The sequence below is a fragment of the Semicossyphus pulcher genome, unplaced genomic scaffold (genome assembly GCF_022749685.1).
Source record: "Semicossyphus pulcher isolate SPU_LCO1_2020_fin unplaced genomic scaffold, fSemPul1.0.p SCAF_6, whole genome shotgun sequence".
In the NCBI taxonomy this organism is placed as follows: Eukaryota; Metazoa; Chordata; class Actinopteri; order Labriformes; family Labridae; genus Semicossyphus; species Semicossyphus pulcher.
Window position 1 is genome coordinate 7,936,695 of NW_027211737.1, and position 20,859 is coordinate 7,957,553.

The 20,859-nt window shown below is 41.3% G+C and overlaps 2 protein-coding genes across 2 annotated transcripts in view; one reads left to right on the forward strand and one right to left on the reverse strand.

Moving 5' to 3' along the window:
- fbxw8 (F-box and WD repeat domain containing 8) overlaps window positions 1-10,969 on the forward strand; it is a 25,488-nt gene extending 14,519 nt beyond the window's left edge. Inside the window, exons 8-11 of the mRNA XM_069683726.1 lie at window positions 3,725-3,852; window positions 9,047-9,220; window positions 9,677-9,793; window positions 10,533-10,969. Of these exons, the coding sequence (XP_069539827.1) occupies window positions 3,725-3,852; window positions 9,047-9,220; window positions 9,677-9,793; window positions 10,533-10,698 (585 nt within the window). The 3' untranslated portion in view covers window positions 10,699-10,969. The remainder of the gene's footprint in view (window positions 1-3,724; window positions 3,853-9,046; window positions 9,221-9,676; window positions 9,794-10,532) is intronic.
- Window positions 10,193-20,845, reverse strand: tesca (tescalcin a). Its single transcript, XM_069683727.1, has 8 exons — window positions 20,751-20,845; window positions 19,278-19,347; window positions 18,718-18,798; window positions 16,710-16,849; window positions 13,948-14,009; window positions 12,051-12,158; window positions 11,907-11,954; window positions 10,193-11,819 (listed from the first exon to the last, which is right to left on the reverse strand). Exons 1-8 carry the CDS (start codon window positions 20,809-20,811, stop codon window positions 11,727-11,729), a joined length of 663 nt encoding a protein of 220 aa, XP_069539828.1. The 5' UTR covers window positions 20,812-20,845; the 3' UTR covers window positions 10,193-11,726.
- Between the last annotated feature and the right edge of the window lie 14 nt (window positions 20,846-20,859).

Sequence of the window (20,859 nt, forward strand, 5' to 3'; positions counted from 1 at the left end):
GGGTGAAAAGTTTAACAGTTGTGTGTAATGTTGTGTTTGTGTGTGCCACCTTGTTTGACACTACCTCACTATCTAAGCACTTAGGAACTATCCCCCCACATCTCAGGCAGTTATACTATATACTGCTGGTGAATTTAGGGGAATAAATAGCACTTCCTCAAACTGCATCTACTGAAGCAGGGTAACTGCAAAGCATAGCATACTTAGCAGCTCATCAGACGGTCCTTCTATCCAGGATGCTACACCCTCGTACTTACTAATAATCTCCAAGATTTTCATTTAAATAAATGTCTGTGAAGTCAGGTAACATGATGGTGATTGAGCCTATGGCCCACTGATGAAAGCCTGTGCATTTGCAATATCACAGACTGGGTGATTTTTGCCGAAAAAATCCCAAGCAGTGCCCAGTTAGGGACGTGTTTTCCATCAGCCAGCAGTGGTTGGTCTGCCAGAGAGGGTAGGCGGAGCTAAGCGGCTGCTTTTCCGCTCTCTGCAAGTGTTGCGAGTAAACAGTAATCTACTATGGCTGAACAAACAAAGAAAAGATGGATGACTACAGATACAACTTCAACAATAAGTGAAAATCCAAAGAAAAAGAAACAAACTCGACGCTCAGATGAAGCAAACAGTCTGAAAAGGAAAGCGACCGTCAGCCAGGAAAATCAAGAGTTACAATTGGAGCCAACCGTGGACGTCACACATGCAACACTGTCTGGATATCTGGGAAGTGTGCTCCCACAATTACTGTTTATCGCCATAGGTGCCGCCAAAGAGAACGACACTGAGATCTGCAAGATTACCACTTTAATATAACACCTTAAAAATATAGATGGTGCCGTTCAGGAAGTTAAAAACCTAGTATTTAGTTATGTATTCATCTTGCTGCCGTTTGATTAGTTTGAGCAACAGCCAACGGCTTCAAACCAATGAAACAATTCTTTGAGTTTGCTCTTAGTTCTCTTGCACCCTCGCTACCAGCTTCCTCTTTTTGTTTGGAGAATTCAAATTCAACTGCACACAGTTTTCTTTACCTCTGTGGAAATGCACAGAACACTGCAGTGATTGTATACTTTAAAATAACAAGCACAGGTCTCCAAAAAAAACGTACTTTAAGTTACTTTTAGAAATTTTGCAAGTTGGAAACACACCCTCCCAAATGACATGAAACCACCAACCTGCCATTATCATGCAGCCAGTCCAATGTGCTAATCTCTGTTTGTCCACATGGTGTCTGAACCAAACGTGGCTCTGAATCCATATTTGCTTCAGATGTGGGTGTTTGTGTATGACAAAGGACGGGGAATCATGGGCAGTGGAAAGCCAACAGTCTGCAGATTTCATCCAAACTTTTCACATCATTTCACTTGTTAGTTTCTCTCATGACTTCGTGGAGCTGTGAATCAGCTGGTAGAGTCCTTGTTGGGAGTTAAACCTGCAGACACTTGGCCCTAAATGACACATCTATTCCTGGTCTATGATCTTCTACTTAAGATAATTCAAAACCCAAATCAAACTCTCCTCTTTGGCCAGATTTTGTCCCAGCATTAAGGCATACTAGGTCTTCTCAGAGTGCTGCAATGATTGCCAAAACATTGCATCCGTCTGTTTAAAAGCAAAGAGAGTAATTACATTAACATCCCAGTGCAAGCAGCCATTAGAGTTTCCTTTGTCTGCAAGCGTCACTGCGGCTCCAGCAAGTGCATTAACCTAACAACTCGTCTATCGTCATCCTCATGATTCTTCTTCCTCCAAACATACTGCTGCAGTCTCTAAACAGGCCCCAGTGTGATCCTAAAACAGCTCCTCTGCCTCCCTCGGTGGCACTTCTTCTTTTTAATGGGCGGATATTTAATAAAAACGATCTGCACGAAACTGAAGTGATTCATCGAGAACAGCAGGCTGAACCTCATTTCCGCGTCCAACCCCGTCCCTCTTTCTCAGCACACCCCCCCCGCCGTCTCTTCCACTGTCCAAATCCTATCAAGCTGTCATTTCAAAGTCCGGTGTGATTTTTGCTTTGCCCCTGGGTGGTGCACAATTAAAGCTCTGCTTGGCCCAAATAAGGGACACACAGAAACTGCTGGCACCTCCTTAAGGCTTACATCATGCCTCTGTTTTTTCCTTCGTTCAAACTTCTTCATCTGTGTCGCTGTCTCTCCATCTCTCTCTCTCTCTTTCAGCCTCTCCTTTCTCTCCTACCTTCTGGCTCCCCTCACTCTTTCTCTCCATCGCTCCCTCCGTTTAATTTCTTTATCGTTTTAATTATTCAAAGTCAATTTTGCCTGGCGGTTATCCTGTTTGTTCTGTCTCATTTGGATGAGAAAACACCAGCCGCTAATTGACCAATTAGGCCGGCTCCAGATGACATCATTGTAAGTTGTGTGAAGAAAGTTTGCAGCAGCGATGGAGCCGGAGGCGGTGGTGTGCATCTCTGTCTGTAACTGAAAAAAGCCCCAAGGCGTATTATTTTTTCTCCCCCCAGATGTAACACCTAAGTGCTGGCAAAGAATCACTTCAGTCTGTAATCCATACATGATAACCAGTATCATCAGTTACTGTATAACTCAGTGATACATTATGTGATCTGCAGAGGATTAGCAGGTGTACCAAATGTATTAATTATTCTACACCAGTGCTGTAGTTTGATGGATGTTTGGATTTTGGTCCAACACGTACATAGAAAATGACACTTTTGGCTTAGTTTGGTGATTCAGTTAAAATATGACGCTATAATGTTAGAAGCAAAGATTGATAAAAGAAGTGCACATAGCAACTGTGACATCACCTGTCTGTTGCCCAACACCATCTTGGTGTTTTGAAACCAGAAGTGACTCTGTTCTGACAACAGGATAAACACATATTGCTATGAATCTATCAAGCTTGACAGGTCACTGTTGGTGGTTAAAGTGATCTTGAAGATTTTAATTTAAATAAATGTCTGTTAAGTCACTATTTATGACAGAATGAGGTAACACAATGGTGATGGAGCCTATGTCCCACTGACGAAAGGCTTTGCATTTGCAGTATTACAGACTGTGGCGACTTTCGTGGAATAAATCACAAGCAGCGGCCAGTTAGTGACGCGTTTTCCATCACCCAGCAGTGGTTGGTCTGCCAGAGAGGGTAGGCGGAGCTAAGCGGCTGCTTTTCCGGTCTCTGCAAGTGTTGCGAGTAAACAGTAATCTACTATGGCTGAACAAACAAAGAAAAGATGGATGACTACAGATACAACTTCAACAATAAGTGAAAATCCAAAGAAAAAGAAACAAACTCGACGCTCAGATGAAGCAAACAGTCTGAAAAGGAAAGCGACCGTCAGCCAGGAAAATCAAGAGTTACAACCGGAGCCAACCGTGGACGTCACACATGCAACACTGTCTGGATATCTGGGAAGTGTGCTCCTGCAATTACCATTTATCACCACAGGTGCCACCAAAGAGAAAGAAACTAAGATCTTCAAGATTATAACTTTAAGCTTTAATTTTTTAAGATGCAAGAAGTCATATAGTGAAATATATTCATATCAGTATTTGGCATATGTTGTTGAAATTCCTTTGCACTCACCCAAAGACAGTCAATTATAATCCCTGGTAAAGCTTTGTAGGGCTTGTCAGAGCCAACCTTTTTTCCTCTTTAGCAGTGGTTGTGCATTTGGAGGTGGACTGAATTTAAAATTTAAATGATTGAAATGATGAATGAACATTTATGATGTTCTTACTTTCAGATCCACGTCTACAGCCTGGAGACGGGCAAATCTGTGGTTTGCGTCGGCAACTCGCTGGGAGATTTCTCCTGCATCAACCTGAGAGACAGCCCACCTCACCTGCTGGCGTGTGGAAACAAAGACAGGAGGTAGGACTCTCTAACACATGGATGACGAACACACAAAGATCATGCATTAGGACAGAATCTCTGAAAACTGACTGTAAAGTTTAAATGAATTAGTATTGACTAAGGGTTGCAACTGAGCCAAGAAGTTTTCCCACAGCGACACCTGATGAAGGAGAACTTGCAGTGTGAAACCGGTGTTTAGTGTGCGAGAAGACAAGGCTACATGCAATCGCTGCAGTCTCTCGAAACAAAAAGCCTCTGAATGCTTTGTAAGAATGATAAGAAATACTTTGATGTGAGACTTTGTCTTTGTGTTGAATAGAGAAGTCTTTCTGTATTACCTGGGATACCACACATGAAAGACATCTGGCCACACATCCATGCGTTTGCCCACGCTTGCCACATCGCTAACCTGGCTCTCCAGATGAGGAAAAGATGCATAAAAGAGCCATTCTCATCTATTCTGCACTTGTTAGCGGGTGCCGCGGTGCACGAGCTGGCAGGAAGACAAAAATCTCTGGCGCGTCCTCGTCCAAAGCGGCCCCTGCTGTTTCTATTCAGCACCAAATCCATCTGGCTGTTAAGTAGTTGGCTTAAAGCGAAAGACGGACCAAATCATATTGTTAAGGGTCTGTTTTTTTTCTTTTCTTGTTAGTTACGCCTCCTAGCAACAGCGCAGAAATGTCTATGTTTAAAATGCAACAGAAATATTCAGCATTGTTTTAATTGAAGAACTGAAATGGTTGTTTTCCTGCCAGTCTTCGTCCGCTTCCTTTCTGCTGTACCTTTGTTCTCTGCTCTCTGACAGATGAGTAGTTTTGTTCAGAGAGATTCCACTTTGGCCCCGGCTGATGCAGGGCGCAGTCGAAGACAAATGGAAATGATGGAGACTGAGGGACAGTCAGCGATCTTGGCCCTCTGACAGGGTGGCTGAAGGCCAAAGCCTAATGCATCCCTTCCTTTTTGTCCAAATGATTTTTGTCCCTCTGCTTTTCACGAGATCCAGGGAGCAAATGAGGGGTCCTGATAAAGGCTGCTTGGAAAACGGCCACATTTGTGCAAAAGGGAAAACTGACTATAGGAGAGAAATAGAGGGGAGAAACAGTCGGAGTCACACCTGTGGCTGTTGGTCACTTTAATTACACAGGGCTGAGTCCAGCTTTGAGACAACTTCAGTGACTTAAACTTTATACCTCTTCCACTTCACTTCACTGGTTACGTCACAGTCCACCACTTAGGTCCAGAATGAAATCCCTTAAAACCTTTGTGGATGGATTGTAACCAAATGTTGTTCATGCTTTGGTGGTCCTCAGACGATGGGTCAGACTGACTTTGTTGTTTGTGAATGTCTGCTGAACAAAAGAACTGCTGTGTTTCACAACATGTCAAGTCACAAAATGAGCGTATAAAGTTTTTAGACTTCACAACTGAGCATTTGATACTTCACAGCGGAAGGTGAAGGATGCAATATGGCACGACGCTTTCCTCCATGCTTCAGTGACATTTGTAGGTGTGATTCTGATTTGATAACAGGCTTGAACCTGTCTGTCATTACCCAGAGCTGATACACATCATCAGAATAACAGAAATATCCATGTTCTATAGAGCCCGGGGGGCTGGAGCCTATCCCAGCTGTCATTGGGCGAGAAGCGGGGTACACCCTGGACAGGGCTGACACACACAGACCGACAGCCTATGGGCAATTTAAAGTTACAAATGAACTTAACATGTCTCGCATGTCTTTGGACTGTGGGAGGAAGCCGGAGTACCTGGAGGGAACCCACGTGTGCAAAGCCCACACAGAAAGGCCCCCTAGTTAGAACCCAGATTTGAACCAGGAACCTTTACAGCACCTTTCAAAGCAAAGTTAGAGTGCTCTACCTGATTAAAGTGCACATATCAAACAAAAAGAGACAAGCCAGAGACACTTGACACATAAGATAAGATAAGCTTTATTGATCCGCCAAAGGGGGAATTAACTCGCTACAGCAGCTCACAAAACAGGCAAATTAAATAAAGCACTCAAGTAATAAAGAAGACTCAAAGTAGGCAGCAATAAAAACATGAAAAGATATGATAATATAAATGGTAACAAAATAATTAACAAACTATTCACACTATGTAACATTTTCCCTCATCGAAAGAAGCAGGAGTTATTTTTCTGCACAAAAAATAGTCATTTTTTAATCAAAACACACATGGTGTGTAGCATCGTTAACAACCAGAATAAGACACAAAAATATTGCTGTAATATTGCACATAATTATTGCATAGCATGATGCATGGAAAGGAGAATATGTATAACTGTAGTATGAATGTTGGTGATAGCTGCAGTACAGTTATTACACTATAATGAGGTGTTATAAAGTCTGACAGCAGCAGGTATGAAGGACCTGCGGTAGCGCTCCTTCTTGCAGGGTGGGTGTCTCAGTCTGCTTCTGAAGGAGCTGCTTAAGGCCCCCACAGTCTCATGCAGGGGGTGAGAGGGGCTGTCCATGATAGATGTCAGTTTTTAACATCCTCCTCTCACCCACCTCCTCTATGGAGTCCAGAGGACGGTCCAGGACAGAACCGGCCCTCCCGACCAGTTTGTTCAGTCTCTTCCTGTCCCTCTCTGTGCTCCTTCCTCCCCAGCAGAACCACTGCATAGAAAAGTGCAGACGCCAGCACAGTGTCGTAAAATGTCCGTAACAGAGTCCTGCACACCCCAAAGGACCTCGGTCTCCTCAGCAGGTGCAGACGGCTTCTTGTACAGAACGTCTGTGTTGTGTGACCAGTCCAGTTTATCGCTGAGGTGAACACCCAGGTATTCGTAGGTCTCCACCCTCTCGTCCAATCCCTTGATGTTCACCGGTGCACTGAGTATAATCATTAATCATAAACACGAATGAAATCAACGATCGGCATATTAAAGAAAAACTGCAGCTCTGATCTCCTCAGGAAGATTGTTCCAAAGCCAGTGGCAGCAAGAATATACAAGTCTATAAGCATCTTGAATTGAATTAAGTTAAGTGACCATTTTATTTACATGTAAAGCATGAAAAACACATGTATATATAAGGTGCAGAAACTCCATAGACAAAACCAAATCATATTGCTAAACATCATCAAAGGAACAATACTAGTTTAGGTTTTGAAGCCCTGTTAGAAAGTTTGGTCTTACACTGTAACCACCTAAATGTTTCATGATCTTGACTGATATCAACAAGTCCTCTCGGGATCACCGAGCATCAAACATAATTCTCAGTATGTAATGATTAATGTCTGCTCTAGCATCAGGAAACTAACTGGAGTTATTCGAGCCTCTCCAGCACTGAGCTGGTCCTGATTAATGAAGAGGAGTCTGGCCACTGACAGCTCACTGAAGACAGTCGCCTCCAGCATTAGATTTATGGCTCCCTGCGGTCTGCCAGTAATGCTCGGTCCTCATTGCTTAAACGTGCGCTTCCATCACGTAATGCCACCAGACAGACAGAAGTAACTGCGGACAACAAGTCCACGGTGCCCGCTTAGCCATTTAACTCAGAAAAATTGGAAGCGGAAATGAAATCTGTCCGAGTCCCCAAAGTGGATTTGATTATGGTAATGAAGTCCTGGAAGAAGGTGGAGGCTGGATGGAGTCATGTCCTGGATGCTTTCAGCTGTAATAAAGCCACAATGACAACAGATGGAGCTGCAGGTCCCCTGGGCTGCTGCTGCTCATGAAGCCCAGCAAGAAGAAGCCTGCCCATGCTGCCTTTACCCATTACAAACACACGAGTGCTTAAATAATGATGATAATGATAATAATAATAGTGATTAGAATACACAACCACATATAACAATGATCTGAGAGCAGAATTATAAAACTCTTTTTAGGAAAGATTGCAAAAGAAATGAGAAGAAAAATGAACACAATCAATCAAAATTCAGACAAATTACATTACAATATAATAATTAACTAATTAACTAGTTGATTGTTAATTAAACAAATGTATTTGGACGTGTTAAAAGTCTACAAAACTGCATTGAAAACGAAGAAGTTACAATCTCGAAGATCTCAGTTTCGTTCTCTTTGGCAGCACCTTTGGTGATAGGAGCACACTTCCCAGATATCCAGACAGTGCTGCATGTGTGACGTCCACGGTTGGCTCCGGTTGTAACTCTTGATTTTCCTCGCTGACGGTCTCTTTCCTCTTCAGACTGTTTGCTTCATCTGAGTGTCCAATTTGTTTATTTTTCTTTGGATTTTCACTTATTGTTGAAGTTGTATCTGTAGTCATCCATCTTTTCTTTGTTTGTTCAGCCATAGTAGATTACTGTTTACTCGCAACACTTGCTGAGAGCGGAAAAGCAGCCGCTCAGCTCCGCCTACCCTCTCTGGCAGACCAACCACTGCTGGGTGATGGAACACGCGTCACTAACTGGGCGCCGCTTGGGATTTTTTCCGAAAAAGTCGCCACAGACACCTAGTCTGTAATACTGCAAATGCAAAGGCTTTCATCAGTGGGCCATAGCCTCAATCACCATTGTGTTACCTCATTTGGCGATAGATAGTGACTTAACAGACATTTATTTAAATGAAAATCTTCGAGATTATCACTTTAAAGAGAAAACATGATCATTTTGTACATGTGAACCCTCCTCAGACAGTTCAGATAATATGTGCCTCCAAATACGGCATAAATTGTCTCTTGCCTCTTTTAGCAACCTGCTTGTAGACCTGTATTTGTTAAGTTGGTTTCTGTCTGTCTGTGACACATTCGTTCTCTATATTATTACAAGTTTATAGTTTTTAAGTATGTCCATATACAGTGAAATGGGTAAATATATCCTATTTAGCAGATAGATAACCGACAGCAGGAGACATGGAAACATTTGGGTTAACACCAGAGAAAATAAGGCTGAGACTAAATCTTGCATCGGCTCACGTGCTTCACGTTGTATTTGTCTTTGGTCTCTTAGCTCGGATGCTAAAAGTTCCTACAAATGCGAGAATAGTGTCCTTTTGTCTGCTGATGAAAGCTCTCTTTGACTCACTACTCTCTCTTGTGCGGCCTTGGAGTCTTCCGCCTCTGTAAACAGGAAGTAAAATCCAAATTTACCACGCTTCACTGGATGTGACTGATGCTATTGTACTCAGTTTGTCTACTTTTCTTTTATTGGACTCACAGCTGAAGTGTTCGAGAAAAGCTATGTGATACTTAAACTTCTTCTCATTACTGCTTTGTTTCAGGGTGAGGGTGTTTGACCTACGAGCGGGCTCCTCTGTGGCGTCCCTGTACGCCCACCACCTGGGTGTCACATCGGTGCAGGCGGACGACTGGAAGATCGTGAGCGGCGGAGGCGAAGGATTGGTGTGCGTGTGGGAGATGAGGATGGGAGCGAAGCTGTGGGAGATGCACAACAGGTGGGATTTTCTTTCCTCTGAGCCTTTGAGAGGAGACGCAGACTCACAGAACACTGAAAACATGTGCGGCTGAACAGTTTTTAAAGGTGTCACATCTGCTTTTGTAACCGAGCTGCTCACGCGTTACAGCTGTGCTGTGTGCCTGTGAGATTACAGTTAATTAAGACACAAACAAAACCCATTAAAACAGAGACTGTAGTTATTTGTTTTCATCTCATTGTGGTCTCTTATTGCTCCTAATATCAAGTGCAACAAATAAAGAAATATTATTGTTTCCTCTTAGAGAAGAGAAAAACCTCATTATGTGGGTATTAATGTGGGTTCCATGTGGGCTGGACATTTTTACATGTTGTCTAATCTCAGATATCTTTACATTTGCCTTAACAACCATTGCACAAAAACACTGACATGCACAAGTAAGAAATATGTGAGTATTTTCTTCTGTCCTGGCTGCAGGCATCCTGTGCGGCATGTACGCTTCAACACCAGCACCCTGGTAACAGCCAATGTCCCCGATGACAAGTCGCCACGGGGAGCCTGCATCACAGACGATGACCTTACAGCTCACCGCAGGTCACTGATGTTCCGCCCACCCTCTTCATCTCTCTCTTCTCTTCTTATTCTCCAGGATCTGTTCTCTGCATCCCTCCTCTACTTTTCCACAAGCTTCCGGGGACTCTAAGTTAAAAATACTTTGGCTGCTTCTCTGTGTCTTAGGTTTATTTAGGTCAATTCAACCTTGTCACATTTTTAAAGGAATAGTTTGATATATTTGCTTTCTAGTAAAAAAGATCAGTACAGCCATCACTATTCACACGTCTGTACAGTAATATGAAGCTACAGCTATCAGCCAGTTAGCTTTAGGCTAAAGATCCTAAACAGGGAAGCAAGGCAGCCTGGCGACGTAGGTAACTAAATCCACTTAAAGCTCATTGATCCTGGCCAAGAAAAGGTTTGGCACATAATTCCTTATAAAGCCTCAAATTGCTGTTTTTATTATTTGTTTTTTGTATGGATTAAATAAATGACAGAGGTGCTATTAAGCAGATTGTCTCAACTTTGGTTTTCTAGCTACCTGTTCTCTTTAACTGGTGCTTGCAGCTTTAAAATATCATGGATATTGAATGTTCGACAACCACCACTAACGTTTTAGTTCGTTTTTATTTTTTATCGTCTTTGTCATGGAAAAATGGTCGTTAAAGAACATTTATCGTCCTCATTTTTGGTAACGAAATTAACAGTTCTCATGCATCTAGTTTGAACCATTTTTCAAAAGGTGAAATCATTAATATCTCTGTTGTTTCTCCTTCAGACACCGGGGAGTGATCTGCCATTACGACTTCTCTGAGGACGCCTTGTCTCAGGATCACGTCCTGCCGATCTGCAGGTCGGACTACACCGAGTCACACGGCTACAACTACAACATCGGCCTGACGGTTCCTTACGACAGGCTGTCTGGCTCCCATCCATCCCACTGATCGATCACGGTTACTTTGACTGAGCTCAGTGTTTAACTGAACGGACAGTAGATAATGTGGCCCCTGATCAGTTTGATTCTCCAAACTGTATCATTTTATTTTACTGCTTTTTTTATATCAACATCAAGTCAGGCAATGAACATGTCACTGTATATAATGTGTAATTGTGCATTTGTAATTTGTTATGCTGGATTTAGCTGACTGGATGATGCGCAGTAAACCAGAACTGTAAAATTAATTAATTTTTAATTCATGTTTGGGGTCTTCAATTTCTTTCTGCTGCATTCACAGCAATAAAAAGTCTTTTCTACCTCACTTACAAAATTTGATTCCTTTTCATTTCTACCAAAAATCTGCCACGTGCTTTGGTTTTATCACATCTTAAATTCATTTTATTCATTAATACAATTCAGTGCAAAGTCAGTTATAATTAATGTTAGGGAAAGTAAAGTGTTAAACTTATCCACTGTGAAAAAAGAGTGGATATTTATGCTCAAACAGCAGCCGTTTGTTACACAGATAAATCAAACCTGCAACTATTCTGGAGCTGCAGAGGAATGGTATGTGCCCGCAGTCTCACGCTCTGGATGATGGCCATAACAGATGACCCATGAATGCCAGAGCTGCCACTGAGCATGACTGACTTCATCTGATTCTTTTGACTGAAGTACAAAGAATCCGTCACATTACAAGCTGGTTACGTTGAGTTTTGTAGAAAAGCAAGAGAGGTAGTGTGTTAGTTCCAAACCTGATAAGAAGACAGGAAATAGATCTGTTTGAAATACGGGACATTTGGTCCTTCTAGGATAACGATACTTTAAGCACCATCTTGTAAAAACTGCACGAGAGGCAGGCATTCATTATAAATTGTATAAAATGTAATTATAGTATTAGATTTATAATTATTTCCCTTCATCCGAAAATATATTAGTGCATACCAAAGTAATGGGTTTGGTTCCATTTAAGGACTGGAGAGTTTCTGCTAAAAACAGCAGCAACATAAACATTTCTTTACTAGAACAGCTCCTTCAAGAGGTCGATTTCCCACAGCGCATTGTTGTGGTGTCCACATCCAGAAAGCGAATGTGCATCCTCGACTCCATCTCAAGTCCTTTTAAAATCTGTGGGCAGAGAACAAAAAGCTTCCATGAGAAAGTGACCAAAATAAAGTGTCTTATTTCTGATCAGGTGGGCTATAAAGTGCGAACCTGTTCAAAATGCTCAAACGTAATTCCTTCATAGAAATCATCCGGAGCCTGAAATGATAAAGACATAAATTAATCTGTTACTTTGCTGCAGATTGGACGTGTGAGGATTTATTGTAACACTTTAGCTCTTGTAGGATCCATTACCATGTGGGGAACATTTGTGCTCGCCACTTCCAACATGGCAGCATCTGCTATCGCCTTGGCAGCTTCTTGCCCGATGGCGCCGCTTTTTGACAGAAGCTCTTCTACTACCTTGGACGAAAGCAAGGATGTTAGTCTTTTTGCAGATATCAAATATGAGGACATTTTCACATTTATTTGGGCAATGCTAATACAGATATATGCAAATACATGTAGCAACCATCAAGTCTTTACTGTAGAATGGACATATTAAATGAATGACACATTCACTTGGCAAAATATAAAACTTTAACTGCATGCAAAGAATGACGTATTTCCTTTTTTGATAACATTTTCAAGTGGGGTAACACAGCCTAATATTTTTTAGTGTGTGCTGAATGGTATTAGATCATCTGTAAAGTCAACCACTTTGCCGCGTGAGCTATTTAGAAGAAATGTGCAATCGGGGCCAGATTTCATTTAAGGTCTCAGTCGGCCGAAACAGATGATATGCAGATATCCTTGTTGATCCCTTGTTTTACAGCTTGAGGTAAACTGATAATCTCGAAGATTTTTCATCTAAATAAATGTCTGTTAAGTCTCTATCTATCTATCTATCTATTGCCAAATGAGGTAACACAATGGTGATTGAGCCTATGGCCCACTGATGAAAGCCTTTGCATTTGCAGTATCACAGACTGGGTGTCTGTGGCGACTTTTTCGGAAAAAAATCACAAGCAGCGCCCAGTTAGTGACGCGTTTTCCATCAGCCAGCAGTGGTTGGTCTGCCAGAGAGGGTAGGCGGAGCTAAGCGGCTGCTTCTCTGGTCTCTGCAAGCGTTGCACGTAAACAGTAATCTACTATGGCTGAACAAACGAATGACTACAGATACAACTTCAAAAATAAGTGAAAATCCAAAGAAAAAGAAACAAATTGGACGCTCAGATGAAGGCAAGTCTAAAAAGGAAAGCGACCAAGAGTTACAACCGGAGCCATCTGTGGACTTCACACATGCAACACTGTTGTGGATATCTGTGAAGTGTGCTCCTGCAATTACTGTTTATCGCCATAGGTGCTGCCAAAGAGAACGAAAACTGAGATCTTCAACATTATAACTTTAAATGGAGTTGCAACACTGTAATAGTCTCTGTACTTTAAAGAAAATAACATCTTTCTTCGTTAATTTCAAGTTTTTCTTTCAATGAAAAATGTCCTGGAATTAAACATTCAACTTTTAAGGCTCAAACACCGTCACACAGCCATTACAGTGACTCACCTGTGTTTTGTAAATTAACCGCGGGAGAGTTTAGCTTGAAGCAAACTGCTCAACACCAGTTCTTAGTGTCACTTACGCCATGCTTACATTCTTAATGTAATTATAGATTCAGATAACAAAACACAGTCCGTCACATGTTATTGCATTTTAATTGCTACCTAATTAGACGTCCATAATCCACCCACACTTATTTTGGCTGATTACATGTCTTAAGTGGGTGTTTACAGACGGCTTGATTCAGTCTGCAGTATACAGGAGCTTATTTGCACCTCTTAGGGTGGGACAGCATTATAATAAGTGGAGTTGTGTGGCTTCATGTTCAATCTCAGCGGTATAATCAGGTTGAAAACAGTAAATACATGAGGAACAGGACTTTTAGACACATTGCATTTTTGAAATCCTTCTCTTATTTTGTCATGAGGTACAGTTAACTGTTGATAGATTAAAAGGTTTGATTCATAAAACAGTTGCTGCAGAGGTCAAGGGTAGTTGATGCAGTGCTTTTTATCAGCTTTGTAATACAGACTAATAGATAATGTATATTTTAATGCATCTTTCATCTTGTGCGGTTTGCAACAAATATGTTTATGTTAAGTGTAAAAAGGCACAGAATCAGACTAAAGCTGCATGGTTCAGTTTCCTTACCTTCCTGTATTCATCCAGAGTGATGGTGCCGTCATTATCTGTGTCGTGCATGTTGAACAGGACTGCGAAGAAAGAATAGACGTGTTTAGTGGTTTGTCTGATTTCTACGGAACTTTCTCTCATCAATTCAAACAAGACCGGATGTTACAAAGAGACCAGAGGAAGTTGTGATAAGAGGAGTGTTTACAAAGATGCAGAGATAAGAGGGTAGAACAGCAAAGCAATTCCCCTCCAGACCACGACAGAACAACCACAGTGAGGCAAAAGAACACCTCTATCATGCCACTACTCTTATTTACAGTGACATTAAGAGATTGATGTTATTTCTGCTAGTTTCTTGGGTTATAAATTCATTATTTAGCCATTATAAGTCTTCAGATTCTGCAGAAAAGTTCCAAATAAAGGAGACACTATATATGCTATGTTTTTTCTCTGTCCTGCCACCGTTCTTCCCCCAAAAGTCATTTCAACTTTTGTGAAATATTTCAAAGAATTCACCGAATTACAGAACATGAAAATAACCTCATTAATTTTCTTGTGCCCCATAAAGCGGGCTGCCTTTGTGCTCTTATTATCTCAACTCCATTAATTCGAGTGTAGCCCAAATTAGGCACATTTCCCCTGACACTCATTTTCTTGAGCAGTGCAAGAAAATTAGAAAGTAACAGAGCAAGTAGCAAAAAAAGACAAACCAGAATAAACCTATTTAAGAAGGGGAAGAAGAAAAACTCTTTTTATTGGCAGATCAGCCAAGTCAATTATTAAAAGAAGCAATAGATGCAAAATGTACCTCATGTATCAAAGTAAAAGTACCCAGTCAGCAGTAAAATGTGCCATGTGACGTACAAATGACTGTTTCTTTAGTAGAATGCTAATTTATTGGAAGCAGCTGGTTTATTCCAGTGGTTCCAAAAGTATCACATTTATTCTTCTGTTAAATATGGGAACATTTTTATGTGTTTTTGGCCTCACAAATGCAGGTCCTATTTAACAAACCCACATGGTTTCATTTAAAGACTCATTAAGGGGAAGTGCTGACAAGAAGAAGAAGGAGGAGGAGAAGTGGGAGGAGGAGGAGGACAATAAGAAGAAGAAGAAGAAGAAGAGGGAGGAGGAGGAGGAGGAGGAGAAGGAGAAGAAGGGGTAGGAGGAGAAGAAGAAGAATAAGGAAAATAAAGAGGAGGAGAAGGAGAATAAAGAAAAGAAAGAGTAGGAGAAGGAGAATAAGGAGAAGAAAGAGGAGGAGAAGGAGGAGGAGAATAAGGAGAAGAAAGAGGAGGAGAAGGAGGAGGAGAATAAGGAGAAGAAAGAGGAGGAGGAGAAGGAGGAGAATAAGGAGAAGAAAGAGGAGGAGAATAAGGAGACGAAAGAGGAGGAGGAGAATAAGGAGAAGAAAGAGAAGGAGAAGGAGGAGAAGAAGACAACGACAAAGAAATTGAAGATGGCGACGACCAAGGAGAAGAAGAAGAAATACTTCCTGAATCCCAGAGGGGAAATTAAAGTCTTTCACTTTGTTATTAGAAACATGCTTCACACACACATAGGCCCGACACACACACATGCACACACAGGACCCTGCGGACATGCAGGAGAGAGTGAGGGGGCTGCACACAGACGAGCGCCCCGAGCAGTTGGGGATGTGGTGCCTTGTTCAATAATGAAACTCATTATTGACGGGACGCTACAGTTAATCAGAACCAAACAGCTTCTGAGAAGTTCAAAATTGTTGTTTTGTCATTCACACAAGAGAGTCTAAAATCCAATGCAGCTTAAAATATTTATCTTTTTGAGAGAGCACTGTGGCTACAATTAGAGACTCACACCTGTTTTCACAAATTAACCAGCTAAATAGCTGTGATGCATGGCTGGACTTGTCTTCCTGTACGAGCATGCCTGAACAAGGAGCACCTGAAACAAAGTGATCTAACTTGTTTGAATAGATTCTGAAGCCTTTTAAAGGGCAGCTGAGGACAAACCCAAATTATACCTTAGAGCAACAGAAACAATGGCCTCATTTGAGTAAACACAAAGTTGTTCAGGTGTTTGTCATCAGGTCAGTAGTTGAAATCTGAACCTAAAGGAGCCCTTAGGCTGGATTTCTCTACACAAGAACATAATGCTTCTTCTCTTTAGGCCCCTATTCACTCAATTACTGATCAATTTATCATAATATTTAGCTTAAATGTTGTTTATTAAGAAATGTAATTCTTACCAACCACCTTCAGGAGTCCCTCTATTATACCATGCCCTAGTTTTTAAATCAGTCCTGCTAACAGATGACTCCCATGTTTGACACTGTCCCTGGACTTTGTCAGAGTTATTCTGGGAAATTTAGGAAGTCACAAATCATACAAGGCAGGTCGAGGGAATGAAGGTTGACCAGAAGCATAAATCACAACGTACTGTAATCTATTGTTACGATTTATATCTTTGACTGAATTAAGGTCCCAGGTTGGTGGCTGCAAATGACCCTGTTGTGGATGTGAAGCTGCAGCTCTGCCTTTAAATACCTAAACCTCACCAATGTGATGTGCAGCTATGAATCCAGTGCACACATGCAGCTACGCATCACAACACGCTTTGTAGCTGATTGAAATAAGATACTCAAACCACAAATCTACAATGCCCTGTGCTGTTTTTCCTGCTAATTATCATTAAGGACACAAAGAGAGACAGCTCTGAACTTGACAATCTGAACCAACAAGTAAATCTGGTTCTCTCGTATCTCATACTGTCATTAGAAATAAAGTGCAGTGCCTTACAGCGAAGCTTCTCCTTTCTCAGGGCTTCCTTCTCCTCATCCGTCGTCTTCAAGGTGGGAGGGCGGAAGTGTGACATGACCATGAGGAACTGCTCAAAGCCGATCTCCTCGCAGGATCCCACCTCATCCTGACGCTGGTTCCTGGATCACAGATGGAAAAGATCAAAGTTTAGGCTTTCTGCATTTGAATTCAACTAATTAAAAGGCACACCAACAAATACTCTCAAGATTCCAAGTTGTAAATCGTCTCATTTTATGGAGAATGTGGGTTTGATTACACCAGGCAAATAACAAGATGGGAATCGTTGCACAATCACAATGCTTCTACTTGCAGGGTCCAAACCAAGAAACAAAAAAAGATGCATCTTGGATTTGGTCCCTTTAGCTTCACATTGTGCACATGACCTGTGTGCTTGTGAGCCAGTCACATGGACTCACAGAAGCTTACTTGTTTGTCAGTCCCTATTGTGGTTAGCCATGGTAAGCTAATCTTTCCACAGTATGAGGAACTGCTCCTCTTAGGTTGTTATAAACCCTCCATTACATCTTCAGTTAATGATCATATACATGCATTTTTTTTCACAAGCTGCGCTGCATTTTTCTTGGGTGCAGACTAAAAAGCCACATCATTTTTTATTTATCTATTTGTTTATTTGACAGGGACATTGCACAGCTTATTAGCTGTAACATAGTTAGCTATAAGCTAATTTGCATCCGTAGTCCCTGGGCAGGAAACAGAGAATTAAAAAAAACACAATTACTAGAAAGTACATATTCACTATACAACAACAAGACGATTTCACAACAACAACATTTCACAACATTAAAACACAGCTGTTTGTGTTTATGTGTGATGGGTACATGACTTGCATTTAAAACTGCAGCACTCTCTTATATAACTTGGTACTGAGTTCCAAAACTTTGTAGCTCTGGTAGAGAAAGCTGATCTGCCAAACTCAGCAGATCTGTGCTGTAAAGCACGGTCACCTCTGTAGGTATTCCTTGTTGTCCTCCCATTATTTGAGCGCGGTGATATGAACTCCTTTAGTGGGGGAGGAGCCAGATTTTTGATCACTTTGTACACTAAACTAGTATCAGCGAAGGTCAGGAGATTCGACTTCTAAATGATTAAACAATGACGGTAACTTAATGGCTTTCTGTCCCGTGCCTTGAGTGTTTGTTTGTAAAGTGTTATTTTTCCAGCTTGTGATACAGTATGAGATGTGTGAGATCATCAGTGAGTGCATGTACAATTTTGCTGCATCAAGGGGTAGCTGGTTTTGTATGAACCTAAAGTTCCTTAGATTTAAAGGAGAAGTTTGGTGTTTTTAAAATACCAAACCTCTCCTTTAATCTTACAGTGTTACACACCTGTGTCACGTGTTTCCATCTAAAAGGCAACAGAGGTATTTCTTACCACCTGTGACTGAATGGCATTGTTTTCATTTGACTAAACAAACAGGAGTAAAGCACTAAACACACCTCTGTATGACATGTACTTTAAAATAATGCTATTTAAATCCTTATTTGTTGGCAAGAAGCAGTTTATTTTCTGTGGCACTGCTGAGGGCTGGGAGAACAGTACTGCATCTTTTTATGTATGCAGATACATAAGAAAAATTACAAATAAACTGAATCTGAATTGTGGATATCTTTGACCTTTAAAGACATATTTACTGTAAGGTAAATATGAAGCTAACCTACTGCTAGCATACGCTTAGCCTTACTTAGCACAGAGACGGCAGCAGCTAGTCTGGATGTGTCGAAAGGTAACAGAAGCTGTGGTCAGGAGGAAACCATTGACAGGGGCAGGTCCATATCTTCTATTTAACAGTCATATTTGCCATATGAGGTTGAGAAATCAATTCCTCTGATAAATTATGAATGTTACAATACTTGGACTCTGGACTGATCACACAGCATTGTTTTGAATACTTAGAATAATATAACTATAGTGTGAATAAGTTGCCATAGGTCTGACAGACAGTGTGGTATTTGAACGTACCCACCTTTTATCAAAGAATGCCTCAATGATCTGCTTTCTGATTGGGTTGTTGGCGAGGGCTGGTATGCTGTCCAAGTTTTCTCTGCTGCAAAGAAACAAGATAAAGTCTATTATCATAAAACACATAAAACAGCACCAGCATGAACAGTGGCAGTCTTTTACAGGAAGTAACCTGAACTGTAACTCTGTCAGGAGAGATACCTGCTATGTACAATATTTGTTCCCCATTCCTTTTTAAAGAGAAGGAACCGGTGATCCATCATTAACAGCGTGCCACTGTGTCAGGCCTGTGTGTGTAAACAGTGTGTGCCTGATGGATCGACATATTGTATTTGCCTCGTGTCTGCGTTTGCATTAGCTCAGCCTGTGTGTGTCACCATATGTTTCTTGTTTGTGTCTCTGCCAGAGATACCAGGAATACCCACAATTCATCACTCCAGCCAACATGCATGCAAGCAGTATTTTCATCTTTAGAGGCGTCTGCTAAGGCTGAATGTTTTCCTTATGAAACATACAGTATATGAAGCTGCCAGCAGAGCTCACACACACGTGTGCACATGTTACCTGATTGTCTCTTCATTTCCGCTCAGGTGCTGGAATCTTTTGTGAAGGTTCTTAATCTGCTCTGGTGAAACTGAAGAGAGGAACACAACAACAACAACAACAAGATCAAAATATGTCAATGATACGCCCGTAATTAGTCCGCACCCATCAACACGCCTCCTGGACTCCTTCACTTATTTAGTACCGACATCCAACATACAATAATGACCTAACAGAGCTACTTCTTTGGAATAAACTGTTCTCTTCTGCACCTCTTTAGTTTATTGGCAGAGCAAACACCCCATGCAGTAGTACACTTGTCTTTTTATGCCTCTTAAGGAGGGTTCCTTGAATCATTAACTCACTGTGTGGACTGATGACCTTGTACTGAATGTTCACATATCAAGATGGATTTGACATTTTCAATTGTTTCTGTAAACACACGTGTTTATTTTGATTTTTTTGCCTTTTCCCGGAGGCTGCCAAGTGAATGTTTGCAGTAGCAACTGTAGCTGCTGAGTGCAGGGGGAAGAATATGTAAAGACAGACTGCAGCTTCGTGCAGAAACAAGTCTGTTGGTCAGAGTGGGTGGTGCGACCATTATGGGATCAGATGCAGATGTAATACACAACTAACTACAATAACAGGGACCAATTAGCCAAATGATGAAGAAAACAACAGAATCTATGCTCTACCAATGCGTTAATCATCTTTGAAATCAGTCATTTCATCAGAGCGTCCATAAAAACTTTAAAGTGAGCCCAGATAGAAATAAGGTCAAAGCCACACCTTTTGGAAACAAAGGAGATACAAAGTTCAAAGTCTCATCCATACACTATCTTTGAAGTTAGCCTCAGTCTGGGATGAAGACCTGATCGATCCCTGCTGCTCTGCATGTGACTGCACGCAAAGATTTCACACCAGAGATCTAAAAATAGATCCACACACTTCTGCTGTTTCTGTCTGCTTTCTGTTTCCTTTCTTTAATGACCTTTTCCATTTACATGTGGGAAGAAGAAAGAGAGAGGGGGTTTATGGCAACAAATAGGGCGTGTTAAAATGTTTATAGCCGTCTGACCAACCCATAGCACAGGTATGAATTTAGTTTAAGTGTCTGCAGAGTGACCAAGTGTCAGGAGAATTAATGCAGATGCAAACAAAGTAGAATGATAAATAGTTTAGCGTGGTTTATTAAAAATGTTGTCGTTTTCATTAATTAAAACTACCGAGTGTAAATTAATGTGTTTATTTAACGGACGTATTTTGCTTAATTTTATTTTATACTGTTAACTTCTCTCATCAGCGACTGACTTAACTTTCTAAATGCCTCAAAAACTTTCTAATACGATCATAAGGTTTCTATGTGTCCTTTATTTCCCTAAAACTTGCACGTGCACCTTCTAACCGTTCGATTTAACACCAACAGCGCCGTAAACTGAATAAGCAGTTTTATATCTTCAAAACAGAAAGTTTCCAAATTGATTTTGTACTTACATCCGGTCCTGTCCGCCAGGTCCTGGTGCTTGCGTTCAGAGCGCGTCTGCGAAGCTCCCATCGCTGCTGGTGCTGGTGCCGGTGCGTCAGGAGGACGCACAATCTGCTT